Source organism: Oratosquilla oratoria, chromosome 1 (assembly GCF_046742065.1).
Source record: "Oratosquilla oratoria isolate Oo_2021 chromosome 1, ASM4674206v1, whole genome shotgun sequence".
In the NCBI taxonomy this organism is placed as follows: domain Eukaryota; kingdom Metazoa; phylum Arthropoda; class Malacostraca; order Stomatopoda; family Squillidae; genus Oratosquilla; species Oratosquilla oratoria.
The window spans coordinates 60032421-60060185 of NC_134777.1; the positions used below are offsets into that span (position 1 = coordinate 60032421).

At 40.3% G+C, this 27765-nt stretch overlaps 1 protein-coding gene and 1 long non-coding RNA gene across 16 annotated transcripts in view; both read right to left on the reverse strand.

The window, feature by feature from the left end:
* The window catches only part of LOC143031028 (fasciclin-2-like), a 737926-nt gene that overhangs the window by 9670 nt on the left and 700491 nt on the right, over positions 1-27765 (reverse strand). For 9 of the 15 annotated variants that reach the window (XM_076194669.1, XM_076195602.1, XM_076194738.1 and 6 more), the window contains 3 exons: positions 19641-19727; positions 8039-8249; positions 7592-7714 (listed from right to left, as the gene is read on the reverse strand). In XM_076194669.1, coding sequence (XP_076050784.1) covers positions 7592-7714; positions 8039-8249; positions 19641-19727 — 421 coding nt within the window. The remainder of the gene's footprint in view (positions 1-7591; positions 7715-8038; positions 8250-19640; positions 19728-27765) is intronic. The other 6 variants (XM_076195249.1, XM_076194588.1, XM_076195518.1 and 3 more) reach the window with 4 other exon arrangements.
* LOC143031737 (uncharacterized) lies at positions 8280-10919 on the reverse strand. The gene is made up of 2 exons (XR_012967031.1): positions 9321-10919; positions 8280-9050 (listed from the first exon to the last, which is right to left on the reverse strand). It is a non-coding gene; the product is annotated as an uncharacterized LOC143031737 (long non-coding RNA).

The window sequence follows — 27765 nt, forward strand, 5'->3', positions numbered from 1 at the left end:
GGTAAACATCAAGCTGGCATGAATCATGTTCTTAATGTATACAAGCAACTGGACCAAGATGCATCATAATTACATGTATATACATACCAATAGCCTTCTCCCCTTCTAAAGAAAGTGACCAAGTCAAAGTGCACACCCACATCAGAAACAACCTATGCAATCAGCCTTCCTATTTCATGAACTTTGTGTCCCCAGTTACAATGCCTGGGTAAAATCTGTGCTTCATAACAGCTCTTCCATAGCAGACCTATAGCCACAACTGGTTTTACCACAATCAGTTTACCACAATCAGTTTACCAAACGACATCCCCTCTCATCCACCCACCTATTAAGTGAACAAAAACATTCTTTCATCCAATCACAGCCTCTTTCCATTCAATCCAATCTTTTGCACTGCTCAACAGGACATATTACATGCATCCACATCATTTTATTGTCTTCTTACCAAGTGACATATTCTGCAGACATGAATACCTAAATCAGGAAGAGAAACAATAGGAACTAACTGGGGCAAATGCAAAAGTGTAGACATTTCAGCCACTTTGGAAATAAATGATTAAGGCATATAAAGTATCTGGTTTAAACTAAACCATTTAATGATATTTAATCTGGAAATAGTGAATACAGACTTCTGAGACGAGTTAGTAAAGATGGCCAAGTGGTTATAGTACTAATGAATGACTAGAGGAGGTACTAGTAACATTGGGTGAAGGTAGAGCCAAGGCATTAACCTAAAGATTATAACCAAGAGAAAAGTCTAAAGAAATGTGTGCAACACGTACTCTGTTCAACAAGAACATCCAAGAAGACCAAATACCAAGAAATGTTCTGGACAAACTATTCCCATCCAGGAAAGGATTTTAAATTGGTAACATATCCTGGCGAACAACTTAAACTGTAACGGGATCAACTGAGAGGAGTGGGAAGCAAATGGTACGGAAGGCTTGTGGAGTAATACAGTTGAGAACGAATGAGGTGAAGGTGGGGAATACAATCTATGACCTGCAAGTTGAAATCGTAGCAATCCATCCTTCGTCCCTGATATTTTGCAAAAGACTTACAACCTTCAGGTTAACAACAGCTTCATAACATTAAAAGAAAACACACCAACATTAGATTCATTGTTTACCAAAGAACCCAATATAATTGATTCTTGTTTATGTGGCCCAGTACTAGAATTCCAAATGACAAAAGAAAGAACCAAGACATACACAACTTTGGGAAAATAAATGCATTAAAAGAAATAATTTAGTTGAATGGAAGTAAACACAATATAAACAGGAAAAACGAGAAATCTTTCTGCACTTACAAGTCTTGGGTATGGAAAAAATTGTGCGAGTTACTTGGAAGTAACTAGGGGGGAACTCGTGTGAAGGAGCAAGGCAGAACAAAACTAATATACGTGATACAAGATAGGAAACATAAAAGGTACAACTGGGAAAAAAAAAAAAATACTGGTTCAATGGCAAACAGACAGGGAAGGAATTATTAAGCTAAAAGTAGGAACACTGAAGACTCAAACTTCCTCACTGAAATGCATCCATTCTTCCATTTCCCCCTTCCCCTTCACCACATTCCATTCTCAGGAAAACGTACCTAAAATAGGTTTGTAGATTTTGCTAAGCTACAAGTAATGCATCAACCAAAGCCTTTCAATCAGCTCTATATAAAATCTGACTAAAGCCAAAAAGTTGATATAATTCAAAGAACATGTATGTGGTTTACATGGGAAAAATTATTAAACTTCAAAATATGAATACACACCAAGACGCACCCACAGGAAGAGAAGTATGTGCACATGAACACTACATGCATAGCAAATCTGTCGAGGGTTGGCCTACCCTGAGTATTTACAGTTCAATAAACTACACTTTGAATTGGATTCAGTTCTTACAAACATGTACAAAGAGAAAGAACAGTGCAAGTCTGACAATCCTGTGACAACAACCCAAGTCAATACCTAAATGCTCTCTGAATGAAGTTACAAATGTGATGTAAACTTGCATTCAAGAACAGATTTAAAACATCAAACTAAGAAAACAAGACAGGATATTGCTAGATTAATGCAATCCTATAACTATAAATGTGCTTCTGGATTCAAAAACTTTATATTAACTTTGTGGTATCCCTCTCTGTTATAGGTTACAGACATTATCTACCCATTAAACTGGGAGTGCTTACATAGCTAATAACTATTGCCAGTGTTTCCAAACTTTCAAATGAGCAAGAAATTGCTCCAAATTGGGTGTGAAATCACAACCAGCAACATTTTCACATTGGCAATGTTACTAAATATTTGTCTAAATACTACATACACATATACCGAAGGCTTCTTCCCCCTTACAAGGGAGGTAACCAAAAAAACAAAAATAAAGAAACTCCCACCCATTCCATCCCCTACATACTCCACTCCCCTCTACCCTCTTATCTTGGCACCTCCTGGATGACAGGTTATCTCTGCATCTTGTCCACTGCCCTGGGTCAGAAGCAGTGTCGCAGGACACAGTACATCCACAGCAAGGCCACTTCATTAAATTAGCGACCCCCCTCTCCATCCCCTCATGCAGAAAAGGAGAAGACGGGGAGAAATCCCTTTGAACTGTATCAATTTATTTCTCATACATATTCCCTCATCCCCCATCCCCTCATGCATCACAGCATCATCCATACACAACCATTCTCCATTCACCCCTATCTTTTGTCCTCTCCTGTCCTTCCTCAACAGACATTCCCCTCTTTCCCAATGCCCCTTTTACCCCGTCCATCCATCACACCTTTACTAGTCTTTCTTCACTCACTTTTCATGTGTCCAAACCATCCTAATACTCTTTTATCAACCCTATCTCCCAACTCCCTTTCCATCCATTCTCCTCATCACCTCATTTCTCACTCTATCTAGCCTAGTAACCCCCATCATACTTCAGGCACCTCATCTCAAACACATTCAAACTCCTCTCTTCCTCCCTCATGTTCCATGTTTCTGCCCTGTACAGTGCTATCGGCACAATCAGTCCTTCATACAATCTCCTCTTAGCATCCATGCCCAAACGTCTATTTCTCATTACACTTTTTAACCCCCCAAAATAATATTCACACTAAATATGACAGTTCCTTTTGCATTACTATACTGCATTATAGCAATTTAACACTTATTAAATACTGTATTTGTTATAAATATATACAAGAATCTTAGTGCCAACAACTGAAGCTGTGCAAATGCTGACTGGTATTTCATATTTTTAGTACTTTTGTGACACTACTTCTGTCCCAGGGCAGTGGATGAGATGCAAGGATGACCTGTCATCCAGGAGGTGCCAAGATAAGAGGGAGGGAAGGGGGTGGATGGAAGTGAAGTATGTTGGGAATGGAATGAGCGGGATTGGTTTTTATGCCTTTGTTTTTTTGGCTACCTCCCTTGTAAGGGGGAAAAAGCCTTAGGTGTATGTACTACTTTTGGGCAATTTTGCAATATAGCTTTTAAAAATCAACAATAATTGTACATACATACATACATATACCAAGGCTTTTTCCCCCTTACTAGGGAGGTAGCCAAAAAGAAAAAGGCATAAAATCATTCCCACCCATTCCATCCCTGAATACACTCCACTCCCCTCCACCCTCCCTCCAATCTTAGCACCTCCTGGATGACGGGTCATCCCTGCACCTTGTCCACTGCCCTGGGTCTGAGGCAGTGTTGCAAGGCAGCACATCCACAGCAAGGCCGCTTCATTAAATCGGCGACACCCCCTCTCTGTCCCCCCATGCATAAAAGGAGAAAACAGGGAGAAATCTTTTTGGACTGTGTCAAATTTTGCTCACACATACCTCATCCCCCCACCCATTCCACCTCGTGCATCACATCATCATCCATATACAACCATTCTCCATTCACCCGTCTTCTGTCCTCTCCCGTCCTTCCCCTCTTCCCCAAAGCCCCCTTCACCCCATCCATCCATCTCATCCTAGGACGTCCCCTCATGTTCACATCTGCCTTCCATATCTCTTTTAATAGTTTTTCTTCACTCATTCTTTCCATGTGTCCAAACCATACTAATACTCTTTCATCAACCCTATCTCCCAACTCCCTTTCCACACCCGTTCTCCTCCTCATTTCTCACTCTATCTAGCCTAGTAACCCCCATCATACTTCTCAGACACCTCATCTCAAACACATTCAAACTCCTTCTCTCTTCCTCTCTTATGTTCCATGTTTCTGCCCCATACAGTGCTGTCAGCACAATCACTCCTTCATACAGTCTCCTCTTAGCATCCATTCCCAAATGTCTATTCCTCGTTACACTTTTTAATCCACCAAGGCATTTACTCGCTTCTCTCAATCTACATCCTACCTCCACCTCCACTCCACCTTTTCCTGCCAAATTTGCACCCAAGTATCTAAAACTATCCACTTCCTCCAGTCGCTCTCCCTTAATGCTCACTTCCAGTCTGCTGCCACTTTCACCCCTTGTACATCTCATCACCTTACTTTTACCCACATTTATCTTCAGCTTTCTTCTTTCACACTCTCCCAAACTCCATCACCAACTTCCTCAATCCCTCATCCGATCCTGCCACAAGCCGCAAACAATAGCTGGCTCACCTCCCACTTTTCTCCATTTTCTTTAACCATCTCCAATTGTAGCTCAATTTATATAAAATATTATTAAATAAAAAATCAAAAGGACAATTGCACAAAGGAAATTTTTAGTGTGATTTATATAAAAGTAGTCTTGTGGCATTCCAAGTTTTCTGTAGTTCATTTAATACTATCATGCTGTATTATAGCAGTTGTATTTTAGGGGGAAAAAGCCTTTGGTATATGTATGTACAAAATGGGAACACATTCTTTATGAAATAAGTAACATGTTTTGGCAATTTACACATATCAAAATGAAAAGTGAAGTGCCCAGTAACTTTCACACCATTCAATTTTATGGATGGAGTATTGTGACACTTAGATCAATATTTTGACATTTTAGCAGACAGGAATCGTACAAGGCTGTCTATATATTTTGGAATTAATTTGACAAACAAACCAAATGCAGAGTTCATTTGGAATAAACAAGAGGATTGGCAAGCATGAAATATCACAGGAATACCATCAAATCTGAATCTTATAGGTATGCCATGCAGCATACAACTAATTATGGTACAAGTTCCAGGTAAATTCTTACAGAATTTATTTACTGTGCTCTAAGTAAGAACACAAACATGTTGAGAGCAAGGATTGCCATTTTCAGCAACAGGAATAATCATGCAATGATATAGTTTTGTACACACAGGCAGACATTTTATATTAGCACTTGTACTTCAAGGAGTGCACAGAGCTATACAACTTTCTACCTGTATATACTTCAACACTTCCATAACAGACAAAATCCCTCCACCCATATTAAACAAGCCAGGAGATTTCTCAGTTTGCCCATCTGAACCATAAGACAAGCTGTGGAAATTTGACTAGAGGAAATGAAATACAGCATTCAAAAAACACAGTATTTACAGAAACCTGCATATTTCACCATAGTCTATGGAAAAAATATAAGATGCAGATTGTAAAAGGGGGCAACAATTTTCAATAACCTTTTCTCCATATCTAGCAAAGCATAGAAAGCACAACTGCAAGGCTTCTTTTGGCTCCAGAGTACAAATTTCACTTAGTTTGAACCATTCTGACATTGATGTGAAGTTCAAGGATTTTTCCCAACTTAGATAAATATATAATTACCATTTGTAAGATACCATTCAGGCCTTTGGTGGTCTAAAAAAGAAAGGTAGGTAAACCCACCACCATAGAGATTTGACAGCCATATTGTAAAGATGCAGGCTTTAATCATGTGATCAAACTTGGCTATGGGAGTGTACATATAAGCAAGATGGAGAATGGGGAAAGAAATGGACAGAGATGAATAGAAGGGGAAGAGTAGGGATGACCAGGAGGAGTGGTGCAACAGTTGGAAGGAAAATTTGGGGAGCAAGGAATGAGGAAGGATGGGGGAGAGGGGCGATGGGTGGAGAGGAAAGGGAAAGAGGGGCATTGGGTGGGGAAGAAAGGGAAAGAGGGGATATGGGTAAAGAGGAAAGGGAAAGAGGAGTGGGGAGAAAGGGGAAAGAGGGGCAAGGAATGGGGAGGAAAGGTAATGAGGGCAAAGAATGGGGAGGAAAGGTAATGAGGGCAAAGAATGGGGAGGAAAGGTAATGAGGGCAAAGAATGGGGAGGAAAGGTAATGAGGGCAAAGAATGGGGAGGAAAGGGAATGGGGGCAAAGAATGGGGAGGAAAGGTAATGAGGGCAAAGAATGGGGAGGAAAGGGAATGGGGGCAAAGAATGGGGAGGAAAGGGAATGAGGGCAAAGAATGGGGAGGAAAGGTAAAGAAGGATGAGGAGTGGGGAGGAAAGGGGGAGAGTGGCGAGAAGTAGAGCAAGAAGGAGGAAAGGGGAGAACGGTTTTGGGTTGGGGTAACAGGGAGGGTGGGGAGGGAAGGGAGGGAGAGAAGAGAGTGAGTGGGGAGGGAGGGAGGGAGGGAAGAGAGTGAGTGGGGAGGGAGGGAGGGAAGAGAGTGAGTGGGGAGGGAGGGAAGAGAGTGGGGAGGGAGGGAAGAGAGTGGGGAGGGAGGGAAGAGAGTGGGGAGGGAGGGAGGGAGGGAAGAGAGTGAGTGGGGAGGGAGGGAGGGAAGAGAGTGAGTGGGGAGGGAGGGAGGGAAGAGAGGGAGGGAGGGAGGGAGGGAGGGAGGGAAGAGAGTGAATGGGAGGGAGGGAGGGAAGAGAGTGGGTGGGGAGGGAGGGAGGGAAGAGAGTGAGTGGGGAGGGAGGGAAGAGAGTGAGTGGGGAGGGAGGGAGGGAGGGAAGAGAGTGAGTGGGGAGGGAGGGATGGAAGAGAGTGAGTGGGGAGGGAGGGAGGGATGGAAGAGAGTGAGGGAGGGAGGGAAGAGAGTGAGAGGGAGGGAAGAGAGTGAGTGGGAGAGAGGAGGGAAGAGAGTGAGTGGGAGGGAGGGAGGGAAGAGAGTGGGTGGGGAGGGAGGGAGGGAAGAGAGTGAGTGGGGAGGGAGGGAAGAGAGTGAGTGGGGAGGGAGGGAAGAGAGTGAGTGGGGACACTCATTGTGTGCATTCACTGTTTGATGAAAAGACATGGACATTTTCTATTTGCAAATGTTGTATTTTATGGGTCTTTTCTGTGGTGTAATGTTGCAAGGACCCCAAGTATAAATACTAACATCTAAATGGATAGGGACCTAAACAGCATCTCAATATTTAGTCAATCGGCTGCATCCTTTCAATATGGCGACCATAATGGCATCCATCAACACCGCCGAGTGTGTAACGACTATCTTTAAAAATCACTACACAGGGAGGGGGGGGTTGGCTATATGTGCAAACTTTTCGAAATGTATGGCAAACTTTATTTTACCGTATATCACGATTAAGCAAAATTCTGGTAATTCTGAATACTAAATTCCACAAATCACTGTCATGCAGTTCACAACATCAACAGCGGATGGGGAAATTCTGATGCATCAACGGTAATGAGCCAGCCAGCCAGCCATCCAGTGAGCGAGCGAGCGACTTTGAACGGGCGGGGCTGTTCGAATCTTACTTTTGCGTTTCGTCTACAATCTTAGCGTCTGGGGCAGGTTTTTCCGGTTCTTTGTCTGTTGGTACCTTGGTTGTGTCTTGCGTAGTTTCTTCCTTGGTTTCACCATTAGAAAGCTTGCCACTACAGTAGGGAGGAAAAAAGAAAGAAAAAGAAAAAACATCCAATAGGGTACATGACCCGAGTCGAGATGATGTCGAGAGAACGGAACTGTCAAGATGGAGGAGGGAGGGAAGGAGTGGTATAGTCGACTCGCTCCGTTCCCCTAAGACCTTGGGATAAAATAACATGTCTCTTGGTAGATACTGTAATGCAGTACAATTCCACAAAAAATATAAATAACATAAATAAAGTCCCCCGATATAGAATTAAACATTTTATAAAAAAAATAATAATCATAGAAAATGGGAAATTTCAAAGAAAACGAACGTGTGGAGGTACTAGACTTACCTTCCGTCTTTTACTTCCTTGAGCATCGCTTCTTTGTCCTTATCCTTTGAGCTTCGCTTACCCATAATGGCTGCCGTCACACCCGCCTTTTGTGTGAAATAGCAGCCCAAGTCAATAAGGATGGCCAAGACGAAGATGGTAACAACCACGATGGCAATGATGATCCCAACGCTTACACCCCCCGTTTCCGTTGGTTCGGGCAGAGGTGGGCCTACCGGCAGGAAAGGAGTCAGAACTCGTGTCAAAGGGAACATTTTATTAGGTGCTGATAGATTACACACTAAGCCACTAACGGCTTCACTTTCATTTTTTAGTTACAAAATGTTCAGAACAACGGCTCGCCACCACGAGTGAACCGCCTTTTGTAAATTATGAATTTTATATTTAGCGTCTCGTCAGACATCGATGGCTTCACTGCGTAATATAAACATTTCGCTGTTCACTGGTGTGAAGGGCTCATGTTTTGAACATGTAATTAAATACCAGTTAGTGTTGAAAAGGATACAAAAAATATAGAAGCATATATTGCATGATAAAATGTTCATTATCATCCTAGGATATGTAAAAACGAAACTTTACCACTTTGTCGATTCCATCGCACCAGTTTCTCCTCGTCACCTTCCCTACCCTCAGCACAATGACAAACGTTAGTCTACCTCACCTAATCACCTTAATTAAAACCTACATAACAAATAAATTGGTGGAAAGCGCTTCATGGATCACCTGGCGGGTGGCAACTTCGTCCCACCTAATACAGCCCTCGTTTTTTTTTTTTTTTTTTTTCGTCACTTCCCACTCAGCTCCCGAAGTGGGGGTCAGAAGAGCCGGGCAGCTGGGGTGTGGAAGTGGCATTTACCTTGTCCGAATTTTTCTTTTCGGAGTTTTCTAAGGTGAGCCTTGGGTGATTGCGGAGCAGACGAAATGCGGGAGGGTGGGTGAGTAGTGGTAGTGGTGATCGTGATGGCGGTGCCTGCCCTGCTCCGCAATTTGTGTCCACATAGAAAAGTGGCAACTAGGATAGAGACAGACAGACAGACAGACGGATGCTCAAGAATAATAAAAAAGAATACCAGTGTAGCATTAAAGTGAATAAAAACAACCAGTGATTACTAAGAACAGCGATAATAACAACAATAACAATGGCAATAGTTATATCTTGCGATGACAGTAGTGACAGGTATACAATTTGTAGGTGGTAACAAAGAGTGGGGGGAGGGGGAGCACTAATTAGCAGCAGCATTAACTAGCAGTAGGGAAATCCGTCTCCTAGCTTTACACTTACTAGGTAATACTTGCTACTCGGTGGGGAGGACACGGTGTGCACAGGGGAGGGTACTGTCCTCTTCCTCGCCTACTGACTGGGCATCCAGCAGAGGCAGAGCCTCACGGGTAACGACCCACAGGGGCCAGCTTGTAGTGGTGGTAGCAGTAGTACTAGAAGTACTAGTAGTAGTAGTGGAAGTGGTACCGGCAATGATGCCAGCAGTAGCTGCAGTTGCTGATCTTGTTCCTGCTGCTGCTCTTCTGATGGTCTGTTGTAGCTGCTTACTACTACTGCTGCTGCTCTTTCTGATGCTAAGAAGCAGGCTAGCAGGTAGGCAGGCAGGCAAGCAGACAGGCAGGCAGCAGAGACGACGATGACGTAGGCTTCTGAGGCGAATTGGGGAGTTCGGGTTCGAGACGGGGGTCCGAAGGGTGAGGGGGGGTGGGAATGAGGAGGTACATGACGCCCCCTCTAATTCCGCAGAGCTAAGGTAAGATGATGACGGGACCCATAAAAGGATAAGGTCGAGGCTTGTGGTCGCTTAAAATGGGGGCCCAGGATTTCTAGGGTATCTACTATTCAAGATGAGGAGGTTCGTAGACAAATGGAACAAGAACTATGACAGGAGAAAATGGGACGGGAAGAGGAAAGGTCGGGGGAGAAAGGGTGTGAAACAGGGAAGAGGGGTGAAGGGTGGGAGAGAAGGGAAAGGGGGAGGTGTGACAGTGCAGTGGTAAAACAGGGAACAAAAAGAGGGGGGGGATAAGTGAACAAAAGAGGACAGACAATATAGGGGGAGGACAAGTGGGATTTTTCAGGTGGCCTGCAGCTAGCAGTATTGATAAAGTACATCATGACACTAAAGATTTTATGGAAAATTGAAAATTTTATGAAGCTGCAAGGCTACCCTCTCCCCAACATCCATTGTCCCTGGAGTGACTTGGATCTGTCCATCTAGATGGAGGGGTAGGGGTGGAAGGGGAAGGAGAGAGGGAAAAGACAAAATGCAGAGGTACAAATACACAAAGAAAAGATATTGGTGGTTACTGCCTCTATTGGACTTCTTAAGACAAGGTTTAGGTTTAGCAATTCAAGGCGAGGTTATGTTTAGATAAGGTTAGGTTAGGTTTAGACTAGGTTAGGTTTAGATAAGGTAAGCTAGATTTAGACTAGGTTAAGTTAGGTTTGGCAAAACTAAGTTTGGCTAGTATGTCTGATTACACTGTCAGAAATACAATATAATGACAACAAATTGTTCAAAGATTATTTTTTCTTCCCTTAATCTTTCACTACCATTCGCATTAAAGTTAAATCCATCTGACTGTTCACAAAGCAACCTGTGATGGGTCCTATTTGTGTACCTCTTCCATAAGCTGCATTTTGCCTTCATGTGACCTGGAATTGAGCCTCCGTGGATTGGCACGGTATACTACTACTGTTGCTACTACAGTACTAGGCCTGATTTTAGTTCCACACAATTGATCCAGTCTGCCACTATGCTGGAAAGAAGCGCAAAGACATGACGAGCAGTGAGGGCCCTGTCCACGGGACTGACGAGGAAACTGGTACTGTGAAGGAAGAGATAAGGGGGAATAGGGATGGGGGAGGAGAGGGGGAATAGGGATGGGGGAGGAGAGGGGGAATAGGGATGGGGGAGGAGAGGGGGAATAGGGATGGGGGAGGAGAGGGGGAATAGGGATGGGGGAGGAGAGGGGGAATAGGGATGGGGGAGGAGAGGGGGAATAGGGATGGGGGAGGAGAGGGGGAATAGGGATGGGGAGGAGAGGGGGAATAGGGATGGGGAGGAGAGGGGGAATAGGGATGGGGGAGGAGAGGGGGAATAGGGATAGGGGAGGAGAGGGGGAAAGGGGGGGAGGAGAGGGGGAAAGGGGGGAGAGGGGGAAAGGGGGAGGAGAGGGGGAAAGGGGGGAGGAGAGGGGGAAAGGGGGGAGGAGAGGGGGAAAGGGGGGAGGGGAAGGTGGGATGAGAGTGGGGAAAAACAATACAAGGAGGGTGAGGGAGGGGAGTTGAGAATAGAGATGAACAGGAGGGAAAGGGGGAGGAAAGAGGAAGGAGGGGGAAAGGGAAACAAGAAAAGTTAGGAGGGTTGATGATAGATTGGAATGACAGGAAAGGAGGAAGAGGATAGTGGAGGGTGAGGAAGAGGACAGAGGAGGTGTGAGGAAGAGAAGAGTAGGCGAGAAGATTATGTAGAGCAGGGGTACTCAAACTGGGGTTCGCGAACCCCCAGGGGTTCACAAGAAGATTTCTAGGGGTACTTAGATGGCTGACGAAAAATGTATTTTAAATAGTGGTAGTTTTTGATTATGAAATTCCGTGCTAGCTGTGTGTTCCTTCAATCTCGCTGTTCTACGCTGGTTTCTAAATTAACAGTGTTGATTACCAATAGTTAAATCTGGTGTGTGTGTGTGTGAGTTAGTCAATAAATTACCATTCTCTTCATTGTCAGATTATTGGGGGTTCGGGAAGATGATCTTATAACTCAGGGGGTACTTAACGAGAAAAAGTTTGAGAACCCCTGATGTAGAGGGAGAACATGATGGACAGGTAGGGGCACCAATGTTCTGGCATCTTTTTTTCCCACCCCCGATTTCCAAGGGGCTGAATTCCACATCAGCCTACACCAAAGTCACTAATTCATTTTCTTCACTGTAAACGTTTTCTTTCATTGGCGGGTATCTATAATATAGTCAGGGAGGAGGAGGTGGTACAGAGTCCAGGGTTAGGGTGTGGGAGGATGGGTTGTGTAGGTTAAAAGCCCAAATGTTGACAGTGAGATTGGGAGGTTTAGCATTTTGTCCCAAAGACCTAGAGATGTACTTGGGTGACAAAATTGTAACCAAGATAAGAAGTTCAAGGTAGTAAAGGAGACTTAAGAGGTACAGCACAACAAAGAGGAAGGTGGAAGGGAAAAGAAATATATGGACAAGGGTGATGGTAGGCAGGGAAGGAGGGAGAGGGATGGCAAGGGAAGGGTTGGGGATGGGAGGGAATGTAAGATTAGGGGGAGGAAGAAGGTGGCTGGGGAGGCTGAAGGGAGGTAGAGGAACAGTGGAGGGGTAAGGAAGAGAGGGAAGAGGAAGAGGGAAGAGGAAGAGGGGAGGAAGGGAAGGCAGGAGAGAAGGAAGAGGATGGGATTTTACTAGGGGAAGGGAAGAGGAGGGGGAGGGTGGGAAAGGAGTGAGGGAGAGGGTGGGAAAGGAGTGAGGTGGGGAAAAGTGAGAGGAGGGAGTAAGAGGGATGGAGAAAGATAAAACTTGGAACAAGGTGACGCTCAAGGATTATGCGTGACAGACAGACAGGCAGTAACAGCAAAATCTCTACATGGAACATGGTAATCATCACCATAACTATCATCATCATCTAGTGCGTGGGATGGGGCACCCCACAGACAAGACTATATATCAGCTAAGCAAAAGAGCGTGGGTAGTGAGAGAATGCAGGGGGGGTGGAGTGGGAGAGGAAGAACAAGGAAGTGGAGGGGTGGGTGAGGGGGGGAGGAGAGAGGGTGGGGGGGACGACAAAAAAGATTCCATTCTCCAGCCAGTGTATATTGTGATACCCAAATACATTCATGTACTGATGTTCCTTTAATGCTCTGACCCCCCTTCATCTACGTCATGAGTTGTGGATCCCCTGGCTTAACCCTATATTCCCCCCCCACAAGATGCACCTTCACTGTGGCTGCCATCAAGTGATTTAGTCATTCAGCCGAGGGATATCTCTTCCTCACACCTCTTCAGCGACAGGATTAAACCCACCTAATCACTTTGCTGAATAACTAATGCATTCGTTTTGGCTGTTGCAACAATTTCAGTAAAGTCTAATCAAGTGAAGGGAGGCCATGGAGGTGTGGCCATGTGATGTCACATCTCATGGCAACCAATCCTATCCACACATAGGTTTAGTACTTGTCAGGAAATGAACACACTAATATACACTGGTTCCTGTGTGCCCCCCCACCTTCCATCTTACTTCTCCTGCACCCCCACCACCAACTTTGAGAGGACGTGCAGGGGCGTGAGATAATCACGTGCGTGCTGGAGAAGCAGGCAAGATGAGTAGCCAGCCAGCTGACATCCAGCCAAAAGACATGGTTTTGTTCATACCTCAGTTTCCCAGAGTTTTCATTAAGATAAATGAAAGAACTCCGTTAATCAACATTTTATATTTTCAAACAATTTGTACAATATCTTAACACTTAGCATTTTATCCTCAAGGTTACAAGGAGAGAGCATGTCTACTGTCAACCTGACAGACAGACAGACACAAACAGCCAAAAAAGAACCCGTGCTGCCGCCTGAGATGGGTGGGGGCAAACACATTCAAACCAGAATTTCCATGACCAAAGAATAATTGTTTAGGGTCAAGGGAAGAATCATAAAAATCTTCTATAGGGTCATCTACAAACCCAAAACTCTAAGTTCTAGATCTAGGAGGATCCACTACGTACATGAACGAAAACGGATTTCCCTACAAGGGCAGGTCAACGTTCACAACTGGAATATAAATAAAGAAAAAGAAAAAGAAAAAGAAAAAGAAAAAAAAGTAGGAAAAAATCACAACTATCATGAGCAAGTCAATTAGGACTAAAATTCTAAGTGAAAAGGGACTAAAAGCAAACACAGGAAACGAAAGGTGACGTAGGAGCGTAGGTGACGGAGGAACAGAAAACGACTTGCATTTGATGCAAACATACACATGCAGAGATATGCATAGATGGTCAGATTCGCTGGTTCATTACTGTTTTGGGGGCCCAACTGTCAAATGCTGCAAATATTTCACATCCATACCTTACATTACAGGACCTGGGTGGAGAAAGCCCCACATCTTACACTACTGACTCAATTTCACTCCTGAAAATGAATAAGAAGTCAATCCATAAAGCGGCTCCAATCAACACTGCAGAACCAGCGAGTGTGACGACCTACGGAAATCCCACAAATATGATTATCATCAGCATCATTATCAACAGCATCACCCAAACAATGGTGGACCAGCAGGCCAGGTTAGGCAGAGCAAGGCAAAATGTAGCAGCTGACAGGCTGGCTGGCAGGCAGGTAGGCAGGCACATGACATGGCTATGCATGCACACTGGCAGCTGGATAACCTTAGCTGACCTGCCCTGCACTGCCCAGTCCTGGCATGCGTCCAATCCCAGAGATGTATAATTGTCATAACTAATTTGTTCCAGTTTCGGCCACGTCTCAACCCTCAGATTTTCTGGATGGCACTACAGATATGCTCCAGTGGTGCTCACACACAAACACTCCTTTCACCAATACTACAGTAAAATCTCAAATATCTAGAATTCAACTATATGGAATGCTCATGTAACCAGACTAATCAGGCCAGGAAATAAAGGCAGGTACAATTACCTATACAGGAACAACTTTATATTTTTAGCACATGCCTATGCTGTGCAGCTTTGCACATGACTAGTGACAGATGCATCCTTATAATATGCACATGCAGTGGCTCCATTTGGCAACATGATTTGCTTCCACACCTTCTCCATGCATACTAGAATTTAGTCAATTTGTTGAAGTATACAGGGAATTGTAGACAAATTTTCCTGTGTTTAATACAGAAAGGGGAGTTCATCTGGCAACATTTTTCTACCTAATTTTTCAAAGAGGGGAGGAAGGATGGTTATTCATTTTGGGATTCTAGCACAGGAGGGGTGGGGAAGCAAAGTTTGTTATTGGACGGGACCACTGTGCATGCGTACTACAAAGATGAAGCTCAGTTGCTAGCATAAAATACCAAATGTTTAGCAGTAGCTTTTCCTATGCTATCCTTAACACTTATTTCATTGCATTTTCAATATGAAATTAACTGGATTTTTTCTGGAATCCTAGGTTAATAGCAGTTCAGATAAACGAGATTTTATTGTAATGTTAAAAATCTGGCTTGGCTACACAGTGAATCTCACCAAGAAATTCACACCTTGGCTTATATAACATTTGTAGGAGGCAGATGAACAGCATGGGTAAGGTGGTGCTTGCAGTGGCTACAGTGAAATATGGATACTGCTATGCATCTGACTGGGACCTAAAACCCTTCAATGTTAATTACACAATCAAAACATCTGCACTTTACCACTGCTAGCACCACCAGTAGCCTTTGAAGTTGACTTAGCTCATTGGCCTACCTACCAGAGCCAGTTCAACACCCACACCCACATTCAAAAAGTCCAACCAAAGATTCTGAGGGCTTCACGTGGGTGGAAACGACGCCCACCAGAGAGAGGTGAAGGTGGTCCTCTGAGCCACAGGGCTCTAGTGGCAACCTCGCTCCAAAGGGGAGGAGTGGGTGGTGAAAAGGGCTAGGTGGGGGTGTTTCAAAAGGCTTACAAGGGAAATTGAGGAGAGAATAATTTGAATAAGAATAAGAAGAAATAAGGGTACATGTCACACGAGTTGACGGTCGAGAAGAGGAGGATTCATGGGTTCGGTCCATCAACCTGATGGTCCTAACAAGAAGTTGGCTGCCAGGGTTGCGTGAAACACTGTCACAACTGATTGGCATCACCCAATGCACACCGTCACTACGCGCCAGCATCATTGGCATCTAATAAACATTTACCCAAGGCCTACATTCTGCTGTACAACTAGTGCATGCACTGACAAACATGTCCAAACATACCAGTAAAACATACACTACAAATTATAAAACTCAGAGGGTAGAGTAACATGTATACACACATGCACACAATATTGTTAATTGGGGGTAATTTGGGACAATAAATTTTTTTGTAACATCAATGGATAAACAATCTCAAATATCTTAATGACTTATGATTTCTATTTTTCTTTCCCAACATCTTGTTTACACTTTTTCATCATTACAAGCCTCCATTAATCATGTACCAAAGGCCCTTCCACCTAATGGGAGTGGCCAAATCATAGCATACACATCCAAGGCCATTATACTTTGCATAATCTCCACAATAAAAATTGTACACCTGGTATTAATCATGATTTCTTGTTTTTGTTCTGTTCAGCTGTCTTTGAGAACCTATTCTGCACCATTACAATTTGACATTTGGCCCTATTCTTTGTCCTAGATGAGGTAAACCAGTTATTTATCCAGTAATCAATATAAATTATTCACATGTATCTATATAATTCCACATTTTCTTGTACTGACAGCTAATATGTCATATGAAAGTCTACTATCTATAGAATGTATTCCACTGCAGCTTGGGTTGATGATGGAAGCAATATACTGTATATTGGCAGAGGTCTTGTAAGGAAGTTTGGTAAATGAAATGTAACTAACCTAATTAAGAACTGACTTAAGAAACTTAAAATTTATTTCAATTTCTAAATGGAAATTATCACCTTTGGGATGAGTAGTAAAGGCTGTCCCAGTTTATGGAAGAGGGACCAGGTAACACGATCCAATTAAATAAACAAGGACTGATGATTATATAAACACATGCACTACAGATATTACAGATTTTCTGTGCAACTCAAGAAACTTTTGAATATGGGGTGTTCATATTACAAGAAACTGTCCCTAAATTAGCTCGAAGCTTGGGAAAATTTGGCGTGCGCATTCAAAGATGCATGTGGACACGGATGTACGCGCACGCACACACATGCCATACACACTTATTCACGCATACACACACTCAAAAGTACATTTGGTTTTTCAAACCTGACAACAGAGTACATATTCCAAGATCAATAGCCAAACTGTTCCATAATAGAAAAAAAAAATAAAAATAAATAAAAAATAAAAAAATAAAAAATAATAATAAATAATAATAATAATAAAATAAATAAAATGTCCCACACATACACATTTGCATACTTTAAACACTGAATGCATATACCTATGAATAAAATGTATATACAAATGTATACTTATGTATATACATATATATTTCCCATACATATATATATACACATTAAATGCACATTAACACACCCACGCACACCTATACACACTATATACAAATATACATGTGTATACCTGGGGTATGCATACAGTTATGTACATATGCACAAATATACCTATGTATACACATGCACAACAATTACAAACTTGTGCATTATATATGATGAAATGTGTATGCCAATAGGCATCTATTTGCATATGAAACACTTACCCTAAGTGCTCTTCATACATGGCAAATGGCAGCCATAATTGCCTCATGGTAACAATTCCCAATACTTCAAAAATATCCAGTAGCCCTATGCACATTTTGGCACACATGTATCACATGTATTGCTCATCCAGCTGTGCTTTTAATTCAGTCTTTGGATATTATTGTCCATTACTCTGCCCAATGAGAATCTAGGCTCAACTTGTTAAGCTGAAGAGGAGTGTGTGTCCTTGCTCAGGTTGGGCAGTAAGGTCAACAGGCTGAATCATAGCTACATCACACTAACTCTGCCAAAGTTTCTCCTTTAACCCCTTCACTACAATGAAGCACTTTACAGATTTTGTTGTGGACCAAGCAAGACAATTCTATTCGGCTGTGAGTGGGGCCTCATTGAATGTGTAAGTCGAGTAATTCTTAGTCATACAATTTAGACTTCTCCTTTTCTTTGTCACTTATCTAAATATGTTTTCTGGCACTAATACATCTCTGCCAAGTTAGTGTAAACGAGGTATACTTATAAACAGAGATTAGCACTGCCAATGTGAATATTAGTGGCAGTAATGGGATCAGTCATAACTGATAAGGTAACACTGACGACATTATAGACACCATGTAAAATTTACATAACATAATCTGCTTGTCCATTACCTAGGTATACAGCATTCAGGCCACCCTCAAAATGGTGCATCTCAAAACAAGGCAATGACAACAATGACCTAGATATGGCTAAAAACTGCTGCAAAAGGAAGAAAATCGAGGAAGACGTCCTGGGCTTCACTGTCCTTAGCAAGTATGTACCCCTTTGACTTGGGTGTGACACAGGCTCATGCCCAAGCAGTTGAAATGTGGTAATGTGTAGTCTAGCTCTCATATTGTGGCATATCCTGCCCATCCAAGAAGCCTGACATGTTTGCACTGTGGACAGTAGGTGCTTCATTCCCTTAATATACATCTAGGCATCAGCCCAGCTCAACTGCCCCCACTTGCAATGTCCTTACAATGTGCCCCACTGGGCCTGGGTTTGGTCATTTGTGAGCAAAATAGAAAATATACCAGTGAGGGGGTAGGGGTTACAGTGCTGTCAAGGGTAAGGGTGGCATAGGGAAGAGGGTGGGGAAGTGTATGGGAGGTGAGGAGAGGGGGAGGGAAAGGGAGAGGGGTTAGGAAAGGGGTGGGGTAGGAGGAAGGCAAAGGAAAAGAGGATGCAGGGAGGATGTAGATGGCAAAATGACAACTCCATGGCTTATACGGATTGTCAAGGCAGTGGATTTTGGGAATATGCATGATGTAACCCCTTCTACATTCCCCTTGGTAACAAAGTTAACAGTCCATCTCTATTACCCATTTTCCTTTTTCTTGTTCTTTTCTAGGTAATGCCAGGTCATTTCAGTAATCTCTGTCAAACTCCCTTCATTACAAAGAGGTTAACATGCACTGCTCAAAAAATCAGGTGCAGGTTCAACACTACATCTTAATGCTGAGGGGCATCACCTGGCATACAATAGTATTGAGGAATACTGTACTGTGATAGTAATAGAAGTAGGGTGGGATCGCGGGCAGTCTTGGTGGGTCCGACTGTGTAGGACAAATGAAGAAAACACTGTACAGTATTTATACAAGGAATCATCAACCTGAACGAGGCTACTAGACAGCTGCAGCTTAGGTCTTCACATGAAAATTTAATGACACACGTGCCCAAAATCCCCAAAAGCAACTTCAAGAGGGATATCCAAAAGCTCATGGCTTCTATAAAATTTTTCAAATGAACAAGGCTGAAGTACATTATCATCTGTTATCAATAGACTAAAAACACAACCAGTGTTCTCACAGTTGTTTGGCCACAAGCAAAGTTTTAATACAAGAATTAACCATAATTTACAGTAGACACTCCACATTTGCACATGCACACACACACACACACACATGCACACACACTACACACCCACCCACCCAAGCTAGATGTCACCCTCCCATTACAGTAAACTCTCTAATGCACATAAGCATTATGGAGGCAGCGGCTGTCATTGTGGCCCCGGCAGTGTGGACAACACGGGAGTTTTCTTATAGACCCAAAAGTGCCTTAGTCTAGTGCGTAGTGACGGAGGGCACCAAGAGGGCTGAAAGGAAGGAGAGAAGGGAGGGTAGGAGGTAGCAGCAGGTGGAGCAGCAGGTGGAGCAGCAGAGAGTAAGCAGTAAGATACCATGGGCGGGTGGGGCTGTGGTCGTGGGGGCAACGCTACTGAACTGCACACTCTGCCCCGCGTCGCTGGTGGTTCCCGCCGAGTGATCTGCAACGAGGGACACACCCACAGTGTAGAGACACACCCACAGTGTAGAGACACACCCACACGACACACCCTCAGGTAGGGAGACACCAACAAATCACACCCTAACTAAAACAGGGGTTGCACACACATCACTCCTGGATTTAAAAAAATATACACACATCCCAAGCACTCAAGTATACCAACACCCACAACACACTACAAGCAGTGATCATAACCTGTATAACTACCCAAAACGCACCTAAACTTTTAAGAACTGTTGGCACTTGTATGCAGCATGACCTAACTACAATGCTATATTAACTTAAAACAACCAAACTGATAATTAGCATACAAAAAACACTTCAAAGCTATATGAAATATTTGCACACAATCTATGTCAAAAGTCTATCAAGGATTTAAATCTACATATCTAATAATTATACAGGATCTTGGTGGCAAACTTCATATTTAGACTTGACTGTGAAAGGGTCTAGAAAAAACTGAGTTTAGGCTATGCTAAAAACCCACACATGCGCAATGTGCATATGAGCACAAATGTGCATCCATGTGTACGCACATACATACATACATACATACACACACACACACACACACATATTCCATTCTCTCTCCTGTACCCTAGTTCACATTGACACACTGAAGTGGGTAGGTGCCACACCAGAGCACACCAAGGGACAGTCATGTAACATAAGAGGGTCTAGAATAGAACACACAGGTAGCACCACACAAAAGACATTGCCATGGTGGGCAGAGCATAACTTTCTGCACACCCACATACTGTACACACATACAAATATTAAAACATAAAAACAAGTGAATGTACACTGTTAACTAATAAGTGACAACTATTAAAAGAATATGCATAAACTTAACTGCTAAAAGAGTCTACAAGAAAGAGTGAGCACCATAGAGAATGGCAGTTGGAGCAGAGATTTGGCATGACATGGGCAGGCTTCAAGACCAACTCCTGTTAATCAAGGTCCACCTTCAAGATGACATCTCTTGCCTTCTTAGGTGGGACCACTGGAGGAGTCTGACGACTTTCAACTTTTGACACGTACCTTTACTGAAAGCTTGGCCAAGGGTTATGTGGGGTTAATCCCCTCCAGTCCGTGCCCTTCCTCATTCTTCTGCTTCTATTCCTCACTACTTGAGGTGTCTTGTGACAGTCTTAACATGTCATATAACCTAACTTAAAATGCCATGTCAAGTAACCTAAAACTATCTAACACATAGCACTCCATTCAAATAAAATAATTAAACAAATCTATTCTACAGTATAAATACTATTGTACCTTAAAAAAATCTTATAGAAAAAAAAATATATATATATATATACACACAATTGTTGCCTAAAGTTTCATCGACTGAAAATCCAGTCCCACACGAACTGGCAATGTCCTTGCACCCTCCCACATATCTCTGGGAAGAAACTCTGAACTATTGTTTCTATTGTATCAATCAATCAGTTGCCCCTGGTATCTCTTGCTCAAGGTCCACAGCCTTCAGGTACTAGCAATAGCCTCTAGGAGGGTCCAGATGTCACTCAGGAAATATATATTCTTGTGTTGTTGTCTAGGGATTATTAGTGTGGGTCACTGTAGTACAAGGTGATCTGTGTTCAGTGTCCTTTGTGTAGTGGCTGCATCTAGGGCAGTTAGAACCTGTGGCCAACACTATTCCATGTTAGTACAGATTCAATGCAATATAGTGTCCTGAACACAAGCAAGAAGTGTTGCATTGGTCAAATTTCCTTGTGTAAAAATAAGTGGATATATATATATAAGTATATATAAAATTTTAGCCCATTTTGTGAAGAAAGTGTCAGACCCACTGGGCTATACCTTTATAAGGAGGCATGGATATCTAGTCTTGAAGAGCAGCAGCTGGAACAAGATTCTCTAATAACCATCTCAAACAATTTGGATGTCCCAATTCAATGCAAGCACTTAAATTCCTGGAATATCCTAAACAATAGAGCCAAAGTAAACATACAAATCATTTGAAAGCTATGTATAGGAGTGAGGTATAGTAGTAATAGAAGAGAAAGAGAGAGAGAGGGAGAGGGAGAGAGAGAGAGAGAGAGAGAGAGAGAGAGAGAGAGAGAGAGAGAGAGAGAGAGAGAGAGTAGAAAAAGAGGAAGGAGAGAGGAGAGAGAGGGAGAAAGAGAGAGAGGGAGAGAGGGAGGGAGAGAAGGAGAGAAAGGAGAGAGGGGAGAGAAAGGAGAGAGGGGAGAGAAAGGAGAGGAGAGAGAGAAAGGAGAGGAGAGAGAGGAGAGAAAGGAGTGAGAGGAGAGAAAGGAGAGAGAGGAGAGAAAGGAGTGAGAGGAGAGAAAGGAGAGAAAGGAGAGAGAGGAGAGAAAGGAGAGGAGAGAAATGAGAGAAAGGAGGGAGAGGAGAGAAAGGAGAGAAAGGAGAGAGAGGAGAGAGAGGGAGGGAAACTGAAATGGGGAGAGGAGAGAAAGGGAGAAAGGGAGAGAGAATGGGAGAGAGGGAAAGAAAAGGAAAGGGAAAGAAAAGGAAAGAAAGAAAGGGCAAGAGACTGAGGGGGTAGAGAGGGAGGAAGTGAGAGGGGAGGGAGAGGGAGTGAGGGAGAAAGAGGGAGAAAGAGGGAGAAAGAGGGAGACGAGTGAGAGGAGAGAGAGGGAGTTGAAAAAGGATAGAGAAAGAAGACTGAGAAGAGAAGAGATTATTGTACCTCATCTTCCTATAATCCTACAATTTTCATCCACTGCTGAAATAATTCCCTTTCAACACATCCCTGAAATACTTTACTCATTCTCCCCTCACTGCCTTCACTTCCATTAACATGCATCTATCTGCCCATATACCTTTTCTTCTACCTGACAACCCCACAACCCCCCACTCACTCTTAGCTTCCTTCCAATTCCCCTTTACTTTCAAATTCACCACTGAACTCCTATCATTCTTTAAAGCTGCTATCCTCTTTCCTTCCCTCGCCATTCATTTTGCTTCACCTGCTTAACCTTTTCCTGTATCAATGCGCTTCCCTAAATCTACTTTGTAACCAATACTCAGGCTCCTTTGTTTTCCACCACTGGTTTTACCTCATCATCCCTCCCCTCACTTCCTTCCCTGTCCCCCCCCTCCATCCACCATATATTATCTGTGCACAAGTAAACACTGTCTTTGAAATGTACATTCTCCTACTTCTGTCCCCCCATCCTTCATCATTTTCCAAAATGATTTGCATCTTTTATTTCCCTTCAACCAAATAACTTTCACAATCCCTTGCTCCCCCCCCCCCCAGTGAACATGACATCCAAAAACTCTACCAATCCTCCATCTGGGTACAACTATAAAGTCCATTAATGCCCTCTCAACCTCCCTCCCCTGCACTACCCTTTTCCACATATATCTACAGTTGTTCAGTATCAACAACACTTTCTAAACATCTAACACTCTCCATTATGGTTCTCACCTGACCCAGAATCTCACTATTCAATTTCTCACCTCATCTACCCCAGCACCAAGATACCAACAATACTAACATTCCTTCCAAAACACCATTCATGTAGATATAACCAAAAGTGGTCTCCATTTCCCTCACTGCAAGGATCATATACATACATATATTAAGGGTTTACAAGGGAGGTAGGTAGCTAAAGTGAAAGGCATAAATCTACTCCCACCCATTTCATTCCCATATGCTCCACTCCCATTCACCATTCCTCCCTCCCCCCTTTTCTTGGTTATTTTCCTGAATCTCTCCCACTGCCCTGGGTCAGAAGCAATGCAGCAAAACATTGCAAGGCCGCTTCATTTAATTTGTGACCCCCTCTATGTCCCCTCATGCAGAAAAAGAGAAGATGGGGAGAAATCCCTTCAGGAAGCGTCAGAATATCATTCACACACTCCCTCATCCCCCTACCTACCCCCATCACAGCATTATCCATACACAACCATTCTCCACTCAACCCTATCTTCTGTCCTCTCCCGTCCTTCCCCAACAACCATTCCCCTCTTTCCCAATGGCACTTTTACCCCCATTCACCTCATTCTTGGTTGCCCCCTCATGTTCACTCCGTCCACCTCTGCCTTTCACACTTTTTCCCTCACTCACTTTCCATGTGTCCAAAACATCCCAATACTTTTACATCATCCCCATCTCCCAACTCTATTTCACCCCCACTCTTATATATACAGTGGCCGCGAAAAGTTTGGGCGCAAAATTATAGGCGCCCCAACTTTCCCCTAAACTCAAAACATGCGAAAAATACAACTTTCCACCCAAACTTTTCGCTATTTTTCAATGCTAGCGTTTGTACCCGTATTTAGCCGAGACAATACACACTATTTGGCAACTCTGTTAAGGCGCACTCAATGTCACATGGAGTCAGATTCTAAACATCTCTCACGGAGAGTAGTCTTTTTTTTGCGGTGGTCTCTGTTTTGTGCCTCGATATCTCCGTAATGGGAAGTGGTAAAGAGCTGGAAAGACACACAGTTGTTACAATCATAACCCTCTCTAAGGAGGGTTATAAGTGTCAAGATATTGCTACTCGTGTGGGAATTGGAGTGCGTCAAGTGCAAAAGTGGACCAAGAAATTTCGAGACGAAGGAAGCGACATCATTCGTACTCCAAAGCATCGCTCTGGTCGGCCAAGGAAGTTATCAAAATTGGGGGGGTGGAGGGGCGTACTTCTACAGTTCTAACTGCCATCCCTACGGTTATTAGGAGGCAGTTTAGAACCGTAGATAGTACGATTTGGATTATCTTCCTTGGCCGACCAGAGCGGTATTATATGATTTGTTAACAACTTTGTCCTCTTTCCAGCTCTTTATACCACCTTCCCATTACTGAGAAATAGCAAGGCACAAAAACAGAGACCACCACAAAAAAAAGACTCACTCTCCTTGAGAAATGTTTTAGAATCTGACTCCCATGTGGACATCGAGTGCGCCTTAAACAGAAGTATGCCAAATAGTGTGTATTGTCTCCGGCTAAATACGGGTACAAACGCTAGCATTGAAAAAATAGCGAAAAGTTATGAGGTTGGAAAGTTTGTAATTTTATCGCATGTTTTTGAGTTTCGGGGGGGGGAAACTTGGGGCGCCTATAATTTTTGCGCCCAAACTTTTCGCGGCTACTGTATAATACAAACATAATATATATCTATATACATAATATATTATAAATAACACATATAATACATTAACATAACATACATATACATATATACACTACATAAAAATATATACATATATACATACATATAAATATATACATATATACACTACATCATAAAATAGTAAACATAATTATACAAAACATATAAATTATAACATTATATACATACAATACCATGAAATATATATACATATATACATACCATATAAATATAAAACATACATATAAATTATATACATAAAATACAATACATATAAATTATATACATATATATTCATTACATATAAATCTATACATAAAATACATACATATAAATATAACCATAATATACATACATAAAAAATATATTACATACATACAAAATATATACATACATATAAATATATACCCATATATATACCATATTAAATATACTACATTATATACATACATATAAATAATAAACATATATACATACATATAAATAATATACATATATACATACATATAAATATATACATATATACATACAAATATATACATATCAACATACATAAATATATACATAACAAATATATACATTTACATATATATATATATATAGATAACCATAATATACATTACATATCAATATATACATACATATATACTACATATATAACATACATATATATACCATATATACATATACAGATAATACATACATATATATAACATATAATACATACATATATAAATACATATATACCTAACATATATATACATATATACATACATATATATATATACATATTATACATTATATATATACATAAATTTAACATACATATATATATATACATATATAACATATAATATAATACAGAATACATACATATAAATATATATACAACAATATATACACACAAACTATAACACACAAATATAAAATATATACATTACATAAATATATTTACATATATACAATACAATTCGATAAAAATATCTAAACATTTCATAAAAATATATACACAAATATTATACATACCTACACAAATATAAACATACATATATATACATTACAGTACATATACACATATATACATATATAAATGATAGTTACATACATATATATACTTACCTTACACACACATACTAAACATATATTAACATATCATAGATACATATATACATAAAAAATAAAAAATTTAACCCCCCCCCATTTATACATAATATATACATTATATACACATATACACATATACCACATACATACATATAATACATACATATATACATACATATTATACATACACTATATACATACATATATACATACATATATAACATTACATATACATATATACACATATTACTACATATATATAACAATATTCACATGATATACATATATATACCAAATACACATAGATTATACATATATACACATATACATATATATATACATATACACATATATAAATAACATATACACATATAGTAACACAAATATATACATATATTTAACATACATCTAAATATATACATATATTACATATAAATATATCTACCATACATATATTATGCATATATACGCATCATATATGCATATATACACAATATATATGCATATATACATACATAAATTTAAATACAACATAATATACATACATATAAAACATACACACATCTATATACAATATATACATTACATTATAAATATATACCATATATGCCAATAATAAAAAATATACCATATAATACATACATTCATAAAATATAATACACAAATATATACATATAAAAAATATTACATATAAATACATACATACAACATATACAATATCTACATACAAAACATATAAAATATATACATACATAACATAATAAAAATATATACATACATACATATTAAATAAATATACATATATAACATAATATAAATACATATATACATATTAGAATATATTACATAATCTTACATATATATATATACATATAATACATATAGATATAAACAATATAATATACCATATATAACATATAATAAAACATATATACATTATAAATATATACATATAAAACATATATTACATATAAATATATACATATAATATACAAATTTATATACATATAAATATATACATATAAAATATATACATATAAATATATACATATATAATATATAAACATTAAATACTATAAAAACATATATACAGATAGACCATATATACATATAAATTAAATACATAAATATATATAACATATATACATATAAATATATACATATATATATAATATACATATATACATCATAAATATATACATATAAACATATGTACATATATAATACATACTTATACATACATACATATATAACATCACAATATATTCATATATACATACATATATACATATATACATATATATCATACATACCTATACACATACATACCTATACACATACATACCTATACACATACATACCAATAACATATATACATTATACATATACAAATATACATACATAACATGATACATATATACATACATATATATACATATAAACATACATATATATACATAAATACATACATATAGTATACATATATACATACATATATATCACATATATTACATATATACATACATATATATACATATATATACAATATAATACATACATATATATAACATATAATACATAACATATATATACATATTTAATACATACATAATATATACATATATACATATACTACATACATATAAATAACACTATATACATATATAAACATACATATACATATATATAACATATATATACAGATAATTACATACATATATTACATATATATACCTATATACATACATACATGTAAATACATATATACTTAATACATATATATACATATATACATACATATAT